General features: G+C 38.1%; 2 protein-coding genes across 4 annotated transcripts in view; one reads left to right on the top strand and one right to left on the bottom strand.

The window, feature by feature from the left end:
• The window catches only part of galt (galactose-1-phosphate uridylyltransferase), an 86,604-nt gene extending 72,857 nt beyond the window's left edge, over positions 1–13,747 (bottom strand). Inside the window, exons 1-7 of one of the 3 annotated variants that reach the window (XM_066712117.1) lie at positions 13,372–13,747; positions 12,337–12,538; positions 11,670–11,839; positions 9,589–9,664; positions 7,509–7,557; positions 5,393–5,522; positions 4,386–4,442 (exon numbers count right to left, since the gene is read on the bottom strand). In XM_066712117.1, the coding sequence (XP_066568214.1) occupies positions 4,386–4,442; positions 5,393–5,522; positions 7,509–7,557; positions 9,589–9,664; positions 11,670–11,777 (420 nt within the window). In that variant the 5' untranslated portion in view covers positions 11,778–11,839; positions 12,337–12,538; positions 13,372–13,747. The remainder of the gene's footprint in view (positions 1–4,385; positions 4,443–5,392; positions 5,523–7,508; positions 7,558–9,588; positions 9,665–11,669; positions 11,840–12,336; positions 12,539–13,371) is intronic. The other 2 variants (XM_066712116.1, XM_066712118.1) reach the window with 2 other exon arrangements.
• A 269-nt stretch (positions 13,748–14,016) lies between these two features.
• Positions 14,017–16,880, top strand: sigmar1 (sigma non-opioid intracellular receptor 1). Its single transcript, XM_066712119.1, has 4 exons — positions 14,017–14,448; positions 15,677–15,877; positions 16,055–16,147; positions 16,566–16,880. The coding sequence occupies exons 1-4, from the start codon at positions 14,304–14,306 to the stop codon at positions 16,793–16,795; spliced, it is 669 nt and encodes a 222-aa protein (XP_066568216.1). The 5' UTR covers positions 14,017–14,303; the 3' UTR covers positions 16,796–16,880.
• The last annotated feature ends 1,431 nt before the right edge of the window (positions 16,881–18,311 follow it).

Genomic DNA, 18,311 nt, shown 5'->3' with positions numbered 1-18,311 from the left:
TCATTACATGGTGAAGGTACTGCCATTCATGTGCAGTGATTTTTTTGAGAGATATGAAGCTACAAGTGTTTTAGGAGCCTTTTTTTGTCTAGAAAGATGGTGTTTCCCTTTCTACAGTTTACACCTCATGGCAGAGGAGATCACAAAGAATAGCAAAGGTGTGTGTCCCTTTGCATTCCAAGTCAAGAACTAACCAAACACTTAAAATTAGCTTATGCATATCTATACAATATGGAATGGACTGTCTATAAATGATGCATTGCTTTTTACTATCAAGTGATCTCACAAATAAACCCTCTGTAAATAAATAACTGAGTGTTAAAAGTGTGGTTATTTAAGTACCATGTGTGTGCCTTAAAACTACACAATTTCAAGCACGATGGCTGCAGATTTATTTTCCTTCTCTCTCCTACATTGCTTTGTATTAAACCCTGTAAATCCTGGGTTTCTCTTTGTGGTGCAACAGTGTCTTTGCTGTGGTCAGTCACCACATAGTGTGACCAAGTACAGTTTTCACATCATCAGCAAAGAATGGGCATCGCCCCAAGTCTGAAATAGAAAGCGCTGGGATTTAGTGTAGTCTAAACTCCAGGAAATGAACTGTAATCCAAACAGTTACCATCAGAAAATAGATAATTATGTTATAATGAAATATTGCAATGGATGATCTCCACATTAGGCATCAACTATGACAAACAAAGACATCCCTTTTAGATATCCTGGCACTGTTTCCTTGAGAGGCAGATAATCATGGGAATATCAGTACAGGTGGTGTTGTTGTCTGTGAGGAAAGCAGAGCTAGAGTTTCAAACCTCTCAGTGTAGAATGACCATCCTGCCACCTGGTGGGCTACGACAGTACAGCAGCCAAGAAAAAATGTGAGGTGGAGGGGTATTAATGTCCTATGGCGGGGGGGTGACTTTTCACAACTGTGGAGATGTGCTCATTCCAGCAGTAATAATAAATGGCTGGTAGCCAATACTGAGCTGTGAAAAATACACACACACATACACACAAACATATCACTCTGTTTGCTAGAAGAAATTAAGAGATTATTTACACAGGCAGCTCATCCCCAAGTGGCTCCAGTCAGTGGTTTGAGATGTACAGCTGGGTGGAGATCTGACAGACACAGGTCAAGTGTTTTGCCCCCAAGTGTCAGAAAACAGCAAATAAGAGGCATTTCCGAAACATGTCACCTGTGTCCAGGATCTCACAACACACAGCCTACTAATTGGCATCTGCTGTGTATCCTGCTGCTGCATACATTAACTTCATCATCAGAACATTGACTTATTATTATTATATATCTGTTTATTCAGTGCATCAATACAGTGGACATTAACAGGTTTTATTGGACTTTACACACACAAAAATCACATACAGGCCTTTACATAAATCACCATTTCCTCTTTTGGCATTGTTATTGTTGTTTGTTTTTTCTACATGCACAGTCATTTGTTTTCTCTAACCCAAGGGCTCAGAGTTATGAAATATTAGAAATAAAATAAAAAAACAATAACCATAAGATGGCCTATAAGTTCACTGTCTAGACATAGAAACGTGCCACTGGAAGCAGGGACATTCTGAGTAGATTTTGCACAAGTGCAACGTGTCTGCCTCTCAACAGGCATCCTTGCCCAGGCATTGAAGTGCAACTGTCGAAGTGAAATAATTCTTTGAGCATGGGCAAATGTCCAGTCAGTACATGAAAGTTATGTTTACCTAAGTGCAACTGGCATTGGTGCCAGATTTTCCTTGTCTCTGCTAATGGCTTCTATATGTAAATATACAACCATAAAGTACAAGTGCAACTATCTTGGGCTGCTCTAGACTGGCAGATTCACTGCATCTTTATTGTAGTGCATGTACAGCCTTGTGTGGCTTTTAAGGGATATTGCATAACCTTGAACAAAACCATGAGAATGAATAAGTGTAGCTGCTCAATCGCTGTATGAGAGAAGAGCAGGAGAATGCTGAACTAGTGCTACAGAAATTCAGTTTTGGGAAACTAAACAATTTTTTTACACACTACAAAAATGCTGCACATCTTTACAATATTTTTAATTTCATCTTCCCAACTTTTATGTGGTCCATCCCATTTTCACCTTTTTGTTATTGTATTCCATAATATTTCCATCTGCACTGATGACTGACTGACTGACTGACTGTCCAAGGTAAATGAAAATATGTGACATCATTGACAGAGTGAAAATGCTGAAAAGCAAAAGGCTGGATACATTACAAGAAGAATGACCAACCAAAGATGGATGGATGGAATAAAGTAGCTATAGAATGGATCCCAAATAAGACCTGTAGTTTCACCCTGCAGAACATGCTCCAAATGTTTGCAAGCTGCTGTACAGACACATTTTGTGTTCTCCTTTTTTTAATTCATGCAATTATCTTGCACGGCCTGGGACAGATAAAAACAATACTCATGCACCTTCTGGAACATTTGCATTGATCAGCCACCTGTTTCATTACACACAGCAATCACTGGATACAAACAGCAGGGGTTTCATGTCAGGTGGAGAACTGACACAGCCCTAATTGCCCAAACTAATGGGTGCCTACCAAGTAATGGAGTACATACAGTACTGTGCAAAAGTTTTAGGCAGGTGTGAAAAAAATGCTGTAAAGTAAGAATGCTTTCAAAAATAGACATGTTAATAGATTATATTTATCAATTGACTAAATGCAAAGTGATTGAATAGAAGAAAAATCTACATCAAATCCATATTTGGTGTGACCACCCTTTGCCTTCAAAACAGCATCAGTTCTTCTAGGTACACTTGCACACAGTTTTTGAAGGAACTCGGCAGGTAGGTTGGCCCAAACATCTTGGAGAACTAACCACAGTTCTTCTGTGGATTTAGGCGCCTCAGTTGCTTCTCTCTCTTCATGTAATCCCAGACAGACTCGATGATGTTGAGATCAGGGCTCTGTGGGGGCCACACCATCACTTCCAGGACTCCTTGTTCTTCTTTACGCTGAAGATAGTTCTTAATGACTGTCGCTGTATGTTTGGGGTCGTTGTCATGCTGCAGAATAAATTTGGGGCCAATCAGATGCCTCCCTGATGGTATTGCATGATGGATAAGTATCTTCCTGTACTTCTCAGCATTGAGGAGACCATTAATTCTGACCAAATCCCCAACTCCATTTGCAGAAATGCAGCCCCAAACTTGCAAGGAACCTCCACCATGCTTCACTGTTGCCTGCAGACACTCATTCGTGTACCACTCTCCAGCCCTTCGGTGAACAAACTGCCAACTATTTCAAATTTTGACTCATCAGTCCAGGGCACCGGTTGCTGTTTTCTGCACCCCAGTTCCTGTGTTTCTGTGCATAGTTGAGTCGCTTGGCTTTGTTTCCATGTCGGAGGTATGGCTTTTTGGCCGCAAGTCTTCCATAAAGGCCACTTCTGACCAGACTTCTCCGCACAGTAGATGGGTGTACCAGGGTCCCACTGTTTTCTGCCAATTCTGAGCTGATGGCACTGCTGGACATCTTCCGATTGTGAAGGGAAGTAAGCATGATGTGTCTCATCTGCTGCAGTAAGTTTCCTTGGCTGACCACTTAGTCTACGGTCCTCAATGTTGCTTGTTTCTTTGTGCTTCTTCAAAAGAGCGGACAGCACATCTGGAAACCCAGATGCCTTGAAATGTCTGCCTGGGAGAGACCTTGCTGATGCAGTATAACTATCTTGTGTCTTGTTGCTGTGCTCAGTCTTGCCATGGTGTTTGACTTTTGACAGTAAACTGTCTTCAGCAACCACACCTTGTTAGCTGAGTTTGGCTGTTCCTCACCCTGTTTTATTGCTCCTACACAGCTGTTTCTGTTTGTTAATGATTGTGTTTCAACCACCATATTGAATTGATGAATTGTTAAATCATACACCTGACTATATGCCTACAAAATCCCTGACTGTGTGTAAGTGTACCTAGAAGAACTGATGGTGTTTTGAAGACAAAGGGTGGTCACACCAAATATGGATTTGATGTAGATTTTTCTTCTGTTCACTCACTTTGCATTTAGTTAATTGATAAATATAATCTATTAACATGTCTATTTTTGAAAGCATTCTTACTTTACAGCATTTTTTCCCACCCAGTACTTTTGCACAGTACTGTACATATATGAAGATCATTGATTTTTGAGGGGGTGATACAGCCTATTTTGCCTGCCCTGCCTGCCTTCAAAATATTAGTTGAGGCAGACAATCAAAGCAACTAAAATTACATAAGATTTGATTGATTAATTTTGAATACCCTGTGCATTTATGCATTTTGTTTATCGGGAGAAAAATAGAACTTTACTAACAGCATCCTGCAATTCATAGAAAAAAAAACAGGAACTCATTACAAGTTGCTGTCACTTACTTGGCAGTGTGGGTGTGGATTGGAGCAGCCCATCATATCCCCCTTATTCTCAAAGATCTGGAAGACATAGTGTACATCTTTAGATTTTTGAAGTCAGAAATTGTTCATCTGAAATCAATGTGTTCTATTACAGCGACTCTGAACTCCAGGCTACATGCACCACTGTGTTGGACCCAGCCAGCACCTAATCATGTGTTTTAACATTACCACTGCTTTTCACAGCTTATAAAACATCCTAATGTATTCCAAGTGCTTTAAACTAAAAAAAAGTAAGACACAAGAAATAATTTACTTGGTGTCCCTCCCCCCTAAACCCATATGAATACAACTCCATTTGTATAATGAAAACTGAAAGGGCCATAACTATTAACTAACTAACAATTTAAGGAAGAAATCTTTCAGAGGGGACTGTGCGTTTAAAATCCTCCTGTCCCAATGATCTGAGTTTAGCAGCTGCACAATGTTATCCTTCATTTTCAACTCATGCAAGGCCATCTTGAAGATTATTAAATGTAATGAATTAAGAACCAGCAAGCCTCGGACAACAGAAAATACAAATAAAAGTCTCAGTCTATTAATTGAAAGTAGTCGTCTTAGGATATAAAATTTACCATTCAGGTTGCTTTTTCTTTATGAATCCCCCCCCCCCATATTGTAGAAAGGCAGCAAAAAAGGATTCTCAGTTTTCTGCCAAATTGCCTGTAACCAGCTTCCCAGTTTAACTACTGAAGTGCTTTTCCCCTGTTTGAGTGTCAAAAACAGCAATATTTTTATGGGTGATATATATCATCAATGGCTATATATATATATATATATATATATATATATATATATATATATATATATATATATATATATATAATCAGCCAGAAAACAACATTCATTATGTATGCAGGCAACACACATGCCAAATTCTCCATGTTACAGGATAAATAATCCTATTTGCGAGTGCACTCAGCCAGTGAGACGCCCATTTGTGTCCAGGGATCTTATTTGACTGTAATTACCTGCACCCAGGGGTATGTGGCCCCCAGGTCCTCTATTAACTCAGCCCATTTATCAATCACTGTCTTGATCTCACACATCTTCATCAGTGGCAGGGTGATATCAGACCAGGGGTGGAAACACATCACTTTACTACATGAAATGAAAAAATAAAACAAGGAGAGAATGAAAGCCAGACTCTTGAGAAACTGCACTGCAAAGATGAAGATGTGTTCTCAATTAAACCATTCTGTTTTCCTTTCATTTGAAGTACTTTAAATTAGGTACTGCATGACACAACAGTCTTATCCTATGCATTTATAGTTTGTTTGACACTCATTACATTTCCCTTTGCAATTAGGGTTTATTTCTACCAGATTAACTCATCTGAACAGAAACCGATGTATTTGATTTTTTTTTAATTAGAACAACAATCTGTTAACTATGTGAACTGATCTTGCTTGATTGGTGAGGAGCAAAAATATTCCAGGTCTTTAGGGGTAATTTTATTTTAATTCTGCTTTATAAACCACTTATAAACTCATTACGTGGCTTAGAGCCTTAGGGAAACTGCTTTGGGCATTTTCTCTGAGGGCTATATTATGGTTTTCTATTGGAAAAGCTTTTAGAGCCATTGATGTACATCAGTGTTACCCAATCTTGATCACCTGGATTCAAATTCTTAATTGTGTACTGAGCCCTTAATTGAACTACTTTCTCTATTAGTTCTTAGCTTTTTTCTGCCCTCAGTCCTTGAGTTCAGAAATACCTATCATCAGTCTGTCTATTCAGTCTGTCGCCAACTTGTTTAATAAACTGCTGCTCTGTTGGAAAAATAATCAGTTTATGATGCACAGACCTGGGATAATTATACTCGATCAAAATCTCTCATACCAAGAATTGTTAAATTCTGTACTAGCATTATGAGTTCTATTCCCAACACAAAGTTATTGAAACACCTCACCTAAAGGAAGGGGAGTTCTGAAACCCAGCACTTAATTCAGGATTGATGCTACTTTCTAATGCAGAATAGTCTTATTAAGAGCTGGAATTAAAGTTTAAAAAACATTTCTAACCAAGCAAATAGTTCAATTAAAGAGATCAGGAGGTGGGACAAACACCAGAATACAAACTGGGATCCAAAGGACTGGGAAATACTAGGGAATATTACCCCACTAAGCAATTATTTACACTATACTGCCATCTGATGGTTATAAAATATATGAGGAGATGCTTTTGACACTAATACGCTTTAAATCTCATACTAAAATGAAAATAAAAACCTTGAACAGGTTTTAATCATTGCTGCTACAGAATAGGACTTTTATTTCAAAACAACTACAGTCTTAGACCTTGAAGGGATCAGTATGGGTACATTTAGTCAAATGTGTTAACCTATCTAATAATCCACAGGTCACAAAACACTCTCGTGTTGATAACAGTTAGACCTAAATATGATCTTACTGTAAAAAGAAAATGAGAGAGAAATATACAAAGGTAAATGCAACTGCCATGCTTCCTATTCAATAAAAAAAAATCTCAAATTAATGAGAGATTAATAACAACAGTCATTACATACAGCCAAAGTACAATGCAGACCACTTACACTGCATCAGCTAGTGCTTTAGACAACCTCAAAGAATCATCCTGGATTGATTGAAACATCTTTTAAAGGTTTAATCCCACAGCATTGACAGGGACGCTTGTCGCAACCCAGTGCAATTTCCCCAAGGGATTTAAAATCCAATACAGACTGATTTAATCACCCCCTTATGTAATGCTTTAACACATCCACAATTGCATTATCCTACAGTCATCTAGAATGACTTTGTTAGTGACAGAATCCAGCTTTTAAATTAGACCAGGTCTCACTGCTGTGGGTGTCCTTTTAGGTGTGTGCGAAGACAATTTTGTCAATCCAAAATTCCTCTTTAAAAAGGCTTTAAGCTTAGCAGGTACCACTTATAACAGAAAGCAAGGTCAAGAATTGGTAGATGAAGAACATTTGTGTCAGTATTATTTTTTAATTTTCTGAATTTCCCCCAGTAAATGTTGGCTTGAAAGCCTTTTTAACATTGATCACACACGCATGCAAAAAAATGGCAAACTTATTCAGTAAAAATAATGAATTCTTCTTACCAAACACCTCTGGCACCTTTTGTCTGAAACAATGGATGGTCACTGGTTCCTGAAAGGGGAAAATTGATTTGGATTAAACATATTTTAGTTAATGGGAACTTAATAGCACAATTAGATGCCTGTGCACAGTTCGGTGATTAAGAAGGCGGTTTCATCCTTTCAGATTTATTAGCTTTGCTTAAGGAGAGCATGTTACCTCCTGCAGGGTAAACGACAGTCAGAATGGCACTAGCGTTTTCATTACGAATGTCACATAAACAAATTGATTTTTTTTTTTAGGGGAATACGAAACTCACCTGAGTATGAATGTAAAGAAGCAAATGCTTACTTCTCGTTCTCATAAAGTAAGCGATATTCTAGCGGTTTGTCTTTTCAACTTAGATTTATACCTGTTATGGTAATGAACATTCTAGCAAAAACTATCTTTTAAAGACTTCAAAGCTGAACAACAAACAGTGAATCACACTAGTGCTGTTTCAAAACTAGAAGATAAATCAACAGGCGTTACTTCTAAAATCCATCCACAAATAGCCCAGATTCCTGCTTGAAGGAGACACTATTGCGATTTAACAAGCTAGGATTTGATCTGAGTGTTGATGTCTATTTAAACATGTATATCTTTCAAGTCTTTCTAATAATAATAATAATAATAATAATAATAATAATAATAATAATAATGAGAACAATTTACAGAAATCCCTTGAATAATCAGTGTAGAGCATCCAAACTCTCTCCCAGTCCTCAGGAGAAACAGTGTTGCAGATTTTATATGGATCCTAACATCTTCAGCGCCTGAATACATGCAGAGTGGACATTTAGAAAAATTAATTGAGGACTTAAATAAGTTGATTATGAGCACAAGGGGGAAGTAAACCCCAAGACCCTGCAGTTATAAAAAACAGGAGTGAGTAACAAGGGTGAAAAACACATGGCCTCTACTTTGATCCATAACCAGCAGAGGGAGATTTGTCCCATTACTTTTGGTAATATAGTCTATAGGCTGTCTGTGCAGAATATTACAGTAATATTCATTTTCATAATGAGCTGGGGGAATATAAAAGCAATAAAAGTGGCAAGCAAAAAAAGAGATGGGTTTTTCTGCCTCTCCCACAGAAATGTATTGCTCCCGAGTGAGAAATTATAAACAGTGATTACTTTTTTTATAGAAGGACAGTCATCGGCTACTCATTATGGCCCTCTTCTTGAAATTCATATTCATTAAGAAACAAAGAACAGAACAATCTATTACTTGCATTTTACATTGATATAGAATGTAATCAACTGGCCGTGTATTCTCTCTTTTGCATTATAGCAGAGCCTCTTCTCACGGTAATGTAGCGAAGGGGGCTTACTTTGTTTAGAGAAGGTCATTATCCTATTTAGTTTTCCAACTGCAGAGAGGATGAATTAATCAACAAATCAAGAGCAGGAGATATTAAAAAGACAGCAAAGTAGATGAGATAAAAAATATTCCCTTCACAGCTTCCCTTTAGCTTAAACACTAATTGAAATCGGATTCCCAGCACAACAATGAAAAGACGCACCAGGTTAAGGTCTGCAAAAGTCAATAGCTTTTTATATGTGTATGTGTATCATTGCTTTTCACCAGGGACATGCAAAGGCAGGTGGGGGGTAAGGCTATGCACATCACTGTTTTTCACACTCTATCCCCTACGATACTGTTTCTCTGAATTCAAAGGCATTCAGTAATGATAGTGTGGCAAACCTAGTTAATCCTTCTTTTTTTTTTTTTTTTGGTCGTCTAGATCAACCACAATACTTTCTTATTCCAGTTGTTTCATGTCTTGTCTTACTTGACAAATTGCAAAGTACTACATGCCGGTAGAATGCTTGTCATATTGAACTTGATGAAGCAAACTATAAGATTTAAGATCACAATTTCTGCAGGAATATTTAACCTAGTTATTTAGGTAAGTAACAATTTGATTTAAACACATTCTACCAAACAATTCAATATTGAACAGAAAATAAAGTGTAATACAATTATCTCCAGTAATAAAAGCAATGATAGATCAACTGAGATGGCACAAACATCTTCTGTAGATGAAATTAAACAGACCTGGCTCTGGAGCATTAGGCTGTAGGGCTGGGAAGTCATTATCAAACAGGAAAGTGCTGTCATAGTCAGGGTTAACCTGGAGTAAACACAACAAGACATGGTCACACAAGTCAACAGGTGGGATGGGACCGGGCAAAACAGTGATATGCATCAAAAGAAACAGCATCAGTATTTTCACCACAACATATGCATTGGTAATGTATGGAATGCCCCAATGATCAATACTATTGCTGTGACAATGTATCACTGAAAATCTGAGAAATTACTGTATTTTGGAAAGTAGTGGTTGGAAATATTCTACACTTCTTCTGAAGAATGTAGGCTTAGAAGGAAAATTATATATATATTTTTATATCTCATATTCTGTATAAAGATATAACTGAGAGCAATTCCACTTTTACCATCCTGTAACTTTACCAGTTTCAGCATTATAGACTTAACTTTCTTTTGCTTCAATATGCGCTAAGCTATGGAGTTTTTCTTTTAAATTCATATATTTGTGGGAAATTCTTAAGGTACCTTAAAAATGACTCCATATGCTGTGTTACTCGTTATACTCTTATTATTACTATTTTCTCAAGGTAAGGAATTTCTGTACGGTCTTAGGGATATCATTATCAAACTTTCTTTCTTTTTTTTTTTACAATGAACTGAGAAGGCAAGATGAAGTACAGAAATAAAAGAAAAAATACCATTAGGAAATCTGAGAATCTGCTTTACAGATGCAATGGCATAATGGCCATTCTTAGTGCTTCTGTGATGCACTCAGCTATATCAAAAAGTATACTCATAATGCACTTGCTTGCTCGTGAGTGCTTAAAATGAAACTCCTGTGAACAGGCAATGCATCATTCATGGATGAGTAAAAATGAGTGCCAACAGGTCAAGCCTAATCCATCCCCAGGCTTTGCTATTGTAACCACCAGGGGGCACCAAATGAAGTCATGTCATACTCTCCTGGAAAGGCACCCAAAAAAAGTCTGATGGAGGCAGCTGAAACTAGTTTTTTTTTCACATGACATTATAGCCCTCATTTTAAATCAGTATAATTCAAGAGGAATTAAAAGGGACATTCTTTCTACACAAAACTGTCTAAAAATACGTACAAAAAAAATCAAGATATATTGCAGCCATTTCAAACAGTATCTGAATGCCTTACCTGAAGAGGGCACGATCACAGAATAACAGAACTTAATTTTGCTTTGAAAAAAAGATGCAGATTTCTCAGGATAATATTTGTAATAAAAACGGTCACCGGTGTCATTTTAATTGAAGCCTGACCATTAATCCTACTAATTGAAATGTCCACTGTCCTTGATTATACTAGATTAGATTATTCTTCCTTCTCATATGGCTTATATAATAATGCTAATGTGCAAATTATGATAGTAAAATTGAAAATAAAAATTATTATAATAAATAAATAAAAGGTAAACTGCTGCCATGTTAGTTCTTAGTTTATTAAACAACAGCAGACATGAAGAGGGAAAATGCAGCCTTCTTAAATTGGTAAATTTGCGGTGTGATTTTTACAGCTCTTATTTTGTCTGCACACCTCAAACATAGGTTAAAAAGCTGCACACTCAAAATTAAAGCAAATATAGGAGGTAGATTTTAAACAGGCCAAAGAATGCCCTAAACAGCATGGAAGTAAGTACGTTTTTAACAGAACTGCATTTTTCACAGGAATGCTTCAGCACCACAAGACAGCCAGCAGCAAAGCAATTTTTGAATGAGATATGGAAACTCATTCAAGTGCAGCAAACCTTGGTGTATCATAGCAGCCTAAAGATTAGAAAAAAAAAGACCCAGGAGACAGCATTTATCAACAGGGAATTCTATTATATTTGCTAGCCTGATTTCAGTACTTGGCAGAAATAATTGCCAGGAGCCAAATGGCAGAAGTGTAAAACGCTGAGCTGAGAAAGATTTTTCAAGTGTGGGAGAGAGAGTTGAAGGACGTTAGATGGCCCCAATTACTACTATTACCTACTGCCTAATATAAAGTGGCCCTTAGAAAAAAAGAGCACTGCATCACATGTGACCTAAGGCACACTGAAGCGTTTTCAAACATCTCTCACCTCCCCATTTGCCCTTGTATTGCCAGGGCAGAGGGGGTTGGAGGGGTCCTGTCGTGGGATCTCGTCCGCTGGGGGCTTCTCCACCTGACCCTTCCAAGGTCTCTTCATCCTGTGAGCAGAGACCAGGACCCAAGAGTCTCTCAGAGGGTTATAGCGCAGGTGCTGGTGCTCTACACAGACAGGGAACATACAATCAGACACTGACATTGCTAGTCTTAGTTTGACCATCATGATCATCATGCTGGGACAGTCCTAGATGATATATTGTGTCCAACTTATTATCTGGGGTGAGACGGAGCAGATCAACCTTTTCAGTTTAGATTTAGACGTTTAAAGGCCACAATAAAACTCAACTTTGACCTTTGACCTTTGACCTAATAGAAAACTCAACCACTATACTCATTGGCAGCTTGATTTTGTGTCACATGCTTCTTTCTTCTACTCACTGATAACCACTCTCAAGTTCAGATTTGTTGATTTGCTCATAGCGGGTAGGTCGCAATTCTGTAATATTTGTTTTTCTTTTAGCTCCAGACTTGCCAAATATAAACTGAAATTAAGCATAATTCATATATTTAAATTAACACATTCATGCATTTGTTTTCTTTTATAAGACTGATAAAACAAAAGCTACAATGAAACTAAATTAAGCTAATTGTGTACGTACACATAATTTACTTCAATGCATTTATGTTTAAATGAATGGAACAGCATGCAGGTTCTGATTTCCTAGGTATGTTCTTCCCCACTCTGATGACATTAACGTCATCACATCACAAATGCAGAAGTGTGGATGTGTTCAAAGGGATCCTTCTGTGCAGATTCTGAGCAGGAACTGTTCAATGGTAAAGCACTCCATTAACATTGATCTATATAGAGAGAAGATGGATCAGTGGCTTTTAAGCTGCCAGACTGAAGGGTACTGCAGGCGTGGTTGCAAAATAATAATAGAGGAGCATAGCTGACAGCAACCAAAAGAAAATGTAAGTATCCATTTCCGATCCTCAGCTCACCTATGTTGGGGATGTGAAAAATACAATGGCCTTTCTGTCTCTCTTTTCTTTTACATTAATTAATTAGTTAATGTATTGATTTTATGGCATTACACAGCTTGCAATCCACATCAGTGGATATCTGTATGGCAATGCACTATTCTACTGATTATGAAGTTTCTGTTAACATTGTTAAACACGTTTGACAGTAGCCATACCTTTCTCTGAACTCTACAACTGTGATTGTCTGCTCTGCATTGCTCCTTACATGTACACACTGATGTCCTGCCATATAAACACTACAAGAGGGAAGATATCTTTCAAGTCTTATTTTTTTCATTGAATTTAACTGTATTTCTTTTTTTAACTAGGGCTGCATCCGCAAGTTAAAGATACCATGTTCGTGAGCTTTAAACAGTTTAATAATATGAATCGTCATCGGTTTCTTCCGGTTCTACTTCCTGACTTCATTTCCCAAGATTCAATAGAAAATAAAATGACAGTTTTATCACGAGATTAAGACGAAAAACCCCAGCAATGAATACACACCCTGATATTCATATACACGAGCTTAAACAGTTGTAGAAAATTACAATTGGAAAATAAATCTGTCCCTCGTCTGGTTTCAGCACTGCTATCGGTTCAAGACAAACAGAATCACATGCACAACTGACTTGCAACACAAGTACACAGAGAAGTGACAAGCATACCTGCAGTATCAAAATCGGTGCGCTTTTTCTTCGTTTCCATGCTGGTCGGATGTGCATACAGTCTTGTTTGAAACTGAACTAGAGACTCACACGATTGATCAGCGCCAGCTAAAGCAGCAGCTTCTTCTCAAGAACTGACACTCTGACAGTAATGGAAATACAGGAAACTACCGCCGGGAATGTGTCTGATTGGCCAACGCTGGATGATGTTTGCTTTAGGTTCTGGTGTCTGATTATTTCATGCCGAACAACAGGTTAACGTTACGGTCCCTTCTTTGTAAGTTAAATATGTTCTTACAACCACAATTTGAAACACTTACTTAATAGTTAGAATGTGCGCTTGTTGTGCATATGAGCGTATGGTTGGAATTTGAATGAACTTTTGTTGCCAGTGAAAAATATGTAACTTGTCTAATGTACGTTCTGGCAGGTTAATTGTCAATAAGACATAAGAACTCTCATTGTAACAAATGCAAGTTTAAATAATAATTCAGTTGTACAATAACATCATAATATAACAGAATTGTATGAGCTTTTTATAGATAAGACAGGTTCATCCACGTTGACCCAATGTGCACACTTCAAGCAATGTATGCGAATCAGTGCACTGGACATTAAAAACTTCGGAAAACGGGTTGTTCGTCCAACAGACCAGACAAAAGTCTCTTTGTCGTCAGAGGTTTTGCGCTTTCTTATTGGACGCGAATTCGGCCTTCTGAGCATTCTATTGGTGGAATGAGGTGTCAATCATCTTCGTTCCAAATGAATCGGTTTTAACCGGCGTGATACAAAAAAACAAGCTTTAGAAAATGTTGTTTAATGTTTGAGTGAAGCGTCGTGTCTCGTTTCTTAACAGTGGCGTCTCTTTACTTTCTGTGTTTTACAGTTCAGCCTCAGTAATTGTATATGTGGTTGGCATTAAGTGTCCGGAAATGTCTTGTACTTCTAAAATATTAAAACTCGTGGTGGCGCTGGGCATTGTGGCGCTAGTGGTGCAGTACTTGCAGTACTGGATGGGCAGCAAGCAGTACGTGTTCAACAAGGAGGACGTTGCAAAGCTGGCCAAACAATACGCAGGCGAGTACTGCTGTTTCCAATGTGTATATGATATATGTGTTTAATTATGACTTCGATGCTCTAGGTTAACATGTCAGCTGGACGGGACGGAGTCATCGTGGAGTGAGCGTCACAGCAGGATCAATACAGCTATGGCGCAAAGTGGTTTTCCCCAGTTTGAACCACTTTCATACTTCAGGGCTGGGACTTGCATTTGCAACGCTACCTGCGGAGATAACTGAACGCACCCAGTCTCATTTTACACCAGACGAGCAGGCCAAGTACAGCGCTCCTGCTGAAGACGATTCACGACCGAGACTATTTTAAGAGAGTCAGCTGGTTTTAGTTTGTTGGTTCTATCTAGCCTCTAGGGTGAAATACATGGGATAAACCTTATACAGTGATATATTGATAAATAGTGATCAACTTTGTATTCTTGTATCCTAAAACCACTGTTATACATTAATCACCCGTACATATAAATCTATATTTGTTAATATATATTATTGTAAAGACCATTTGCATTAAATATGATTGTTACCTCACTTTTGCATAAGTGTAGTAGAACTGAAAGTCAATAACAGTGGGAAAGAGTAGGCTATATGGATGACAGGAACATATGTTACATTGAAAGTTGTGATTACAATCAGACAGGGACACCAATACATGTTGTGTCTTGCCCTAATGTAGGTGGGAGTCCCCTGCCTTGGGACAAGATTGCCATTTTGAGTTGTTTTTAAATGGTACAGCTTCTCTTGACATTGTAGTTCATCAGATGCAGAGTCCATTATCTAATATCTGAGTCATGTAGCCAGTAAGAATCAATAAGAGTCAAGTTAGAGCTTCAGGGTAGGGCGTGGGAATGAGGCAGGCCCTTTCTGATTAATTAAAAACTGAACTCTGACTCTTCATCCACATTTGTGACCGATTCTCCATCCTTCTCTGCATTCTTTGCTTTTGGAAGTATTTGCCATTCATACAAGTCTTTGGACTGCTTATACGAATGAAAGGGGGCACCTTTGAAGTAAAAATGAAGCTTCAGTTAAACGAAACTGAGCATATATCAACACAGCTTAATCTGGTGTATTGCTTCTGTGCATCTTGCATGCAACGTGACCAGATGCATACTGATACAGAACATGGATTTGGGAGGCACACCATGCGCACAGGCTGGACTTGTCAGTGCCATTATGTTTGAAGTTACTCGTTTTAAAGTGGAAGGGTTCTTTATTTTTATTTTTTTAAGCAGGACTGGATCACGAGCAGGCCTTCTCCAAAGTGGTAATTGAGCTGAGGAAAAAGTACCCTGGTCATATCCTGCAGGATGAAGACCTGCAGTGGGTGTTTGTGAATGCGGGGGGCTGGATGGGCTCCATGTGCCTGCTTCACGCCTCGCTCACAGAATACGTCCTCCTCTTTGGAACGGCAGTGGACACCAGCGGCCATTCAGGTGAGCTTTCTGATGCTCATTGTTCCATGTCTCTTTAGAAAACTCTTCATTATCTGCAATACATCTTGTTTTTTTTAATTTACAAATATATAATGCACTAGGTTTTCTTTCTCTCATTAGCAACATTTTGCTGTTTGTTCACTGTTCATGTTTTTTCACATTTAAATATTTTCATAGGGCGGTACTGGGCTGAAATATCAGACACAATTATATCGGGAACATTTAGGCAGTGGAAAGAGGGGACGACCAAGAGTGAAGTATTTTATCCAGGTGAGACTATTATATGTGATTCTCCCGTTGATAGTCGGACTATAGTTATAGAATTGTCTGTGGGCAAACCATAATAAATACATTTAAATATAGATCTGATTGAGTTTGAGAGAGAGTGGTTGATCAACACATGTCTGTATTTGAAGGGGAAGGCATAGTTAAACATGAATGAAAGTACTAAATGTTGCATCTGCACAACTGTGATCAAATGCAATTATTCATATTATGTGTTAGTGTTTTTTGCCCCTGTTATATACCCATATATATTGGTTTATCATGAATGTTGATTACTTTTAATTCTATAAAAATGATATTGTTTAAAGCCTTTTAACCATGTTTGATTTGAACCTAGAATCATTCCATTACACACTGTTCGTATCTATATCAATGCGTATACATCTTTTCTTCCCATTTCTAGGTGACACGTTAGTGCACTCTGTAGGTGAAGCCACCTCAGTGCAGTGGAGTGCTGGGACATGGATGGTGGAATACGGCCGGGGTTTCATTCCTTCCACACTAGGATTTGCTTTGGCGGACACCGTGTTCAGCACTCAGGACTTCCTCACACTCTTCTACACTGTCCGAGTGTATGTGAAAGGCATGCTCTTAGAAGCCAATACGTACCTCACAGAGGCCGGGATCTTTTAAATCTCCTGTGTAGCAAACAATGTGGTGCCATGTTTTTATGATTACTGTTGGTTATACTGAAGACAATAAAATAGTTTCAAATGTACAGTGATCACGACCTATCAGATTTGAAGTACCTGGGGAATGTGGGTGGGAATGATTTGGGCACAAATTTGTTTTGTGTAGGCAATCGGTCCATTTCATTAATTTACTAAGTAAGCTGTGGAGTTGGTCTGCAGATTGCTTCTGTTGAAATGTGAGGTCCTTTAGCATGCAAAGAGAGTAGCAGTTGATTGTGTTGACTGCTTCCTGACTCTGTAACTCAGTTTAATATTTCTCAGATTTCCACACTTGCCGTCAAAAGGAGACGGAAAGATGAAAATTGACATCGCTGTTGCTTGATGTAAGCATACAATTATCTTTGTGGTAACGCTATGTCCGAAACCAAGTTCTAGAATTTTAAGTAAACTCTGTAGATAACAAAAATAACTTATGAACTTAAATTATGTGTGGGGTGTGGTTGCAGATGTAGTAATATTATTATGCAAATTTATTTTTTCTGAAAATATGTTTTTTTTCTGAGGACCCTGTGATTAAGTACCACTGTGTTAAACCAGCAAAGGTGGGTGTTTTATTGTGCCATTCCTATGTGTTTTTGAAGCAGTTGTTGGGAATTATTTTCCTTGTTGAGAGCACTGCTTTCCTCTTACAAAATCACAAATAACCAACATAATCCTTATATATTGCACTAGGGAACAGTTTTATAGTAGACTGTTTAGTTAGGCTGGCATGTAGACAACAAAATAACACACAGTGGCCAGCCGTGCCTGTCTTCAAGTCAAGGGTAAAGAACTGAATGTAGAAACTTCAAACTAATTCTTAAGAGCTCTGAAATACTGGATGCAACCCTCCGAATATGAAATCGTCGCTCATAAGGGTGAATTGGAGTTCGGTAGAAGCTTTGCAGACAAGAAGAACAGGGGTGGTAAGAATATATTTGCCTAAACTCCACAGTGATATGTCAACAGTATTTTGTCATCTTCAAACAAACGTGAGGACTTTGTGCTTTCGTTTTCGGAGTCGGTATTCAACTGAAGATAACACTTAACTGCGGACCAGAACTAGTTATTGCTTGTTTGCGCAGTGTAGTCCTCCTTTTTTGCTGCTTTTCCTGAAATCTGTCCAAAAAGAAGTACAGTTCCTCACACATAAGGTCAGACTCCCCACTCTTGAACACTTGGCCAGTGTATTTTTTTTTCAGAAGCTGACAGTCACAAAAGCCAACATCTCGGCTTCAACCTGATATTCTTTTTAATGTGCAAATTCTGCAAATGTTTTTGCCATAGTCATAAACAATATACAGTCTTTAACTTTGTTTTAATTTAATTAAAATTCTTACTATTTCTGATCCAGGGTACTGTTTTTATAAACTACTACTTCTACTTGATAACTGTAGATCCATGTCTGTAATTTTAAACTTGTTTTGCACATAATGGGCTAAAGGGGAGTCGTTGATTGCCATCTCTAATGATCTTGT

The sequence above is a fragment of the Amia ocellicauda genome, chromosome 8 (genome assembly GCF_036373705.1).
Source record: "Amia ocellicauda isolate fAmiCal2 chromosome 8, fAmiCal2.hap1, whole genome shotgun sequence".
NCBI classification, from domain to species: Eukaryota; Metazoa; Chordata; class Actinopteri; order Amiiformes; family Amiidae; genus Amia; species Amia ocellicauda.
Note: the sequence above shows the minus strand (reverse complement) of the source record. Positions and strands in the feature narration are given on the sequence as shown.

Bases quoted from the DNA above. Each gene is read 5' to 3' on its own strand.
- sigmar1 (XM_066712119.1), top strand. From the start codon at position 14,304: ATGTCTTGTACTTCTAAAATATTAAAACTCGTGGTGGCGCTGGGCATT. The intron at 15,878-16,054 runs GTGAGCTTTCTG...ATATTTTCATAG, and splicing joins GGACACCAGCGGCCATTCAG to GGCGGTACTGGGCTGAAATA. The intron at 16,148-16,565 runs GTGAGACTATTA...TCCCATTTCTAG, and splicing joins GAGTGAAGTATTTTATCCAG to GTGACACGTTAGTGCACTCT.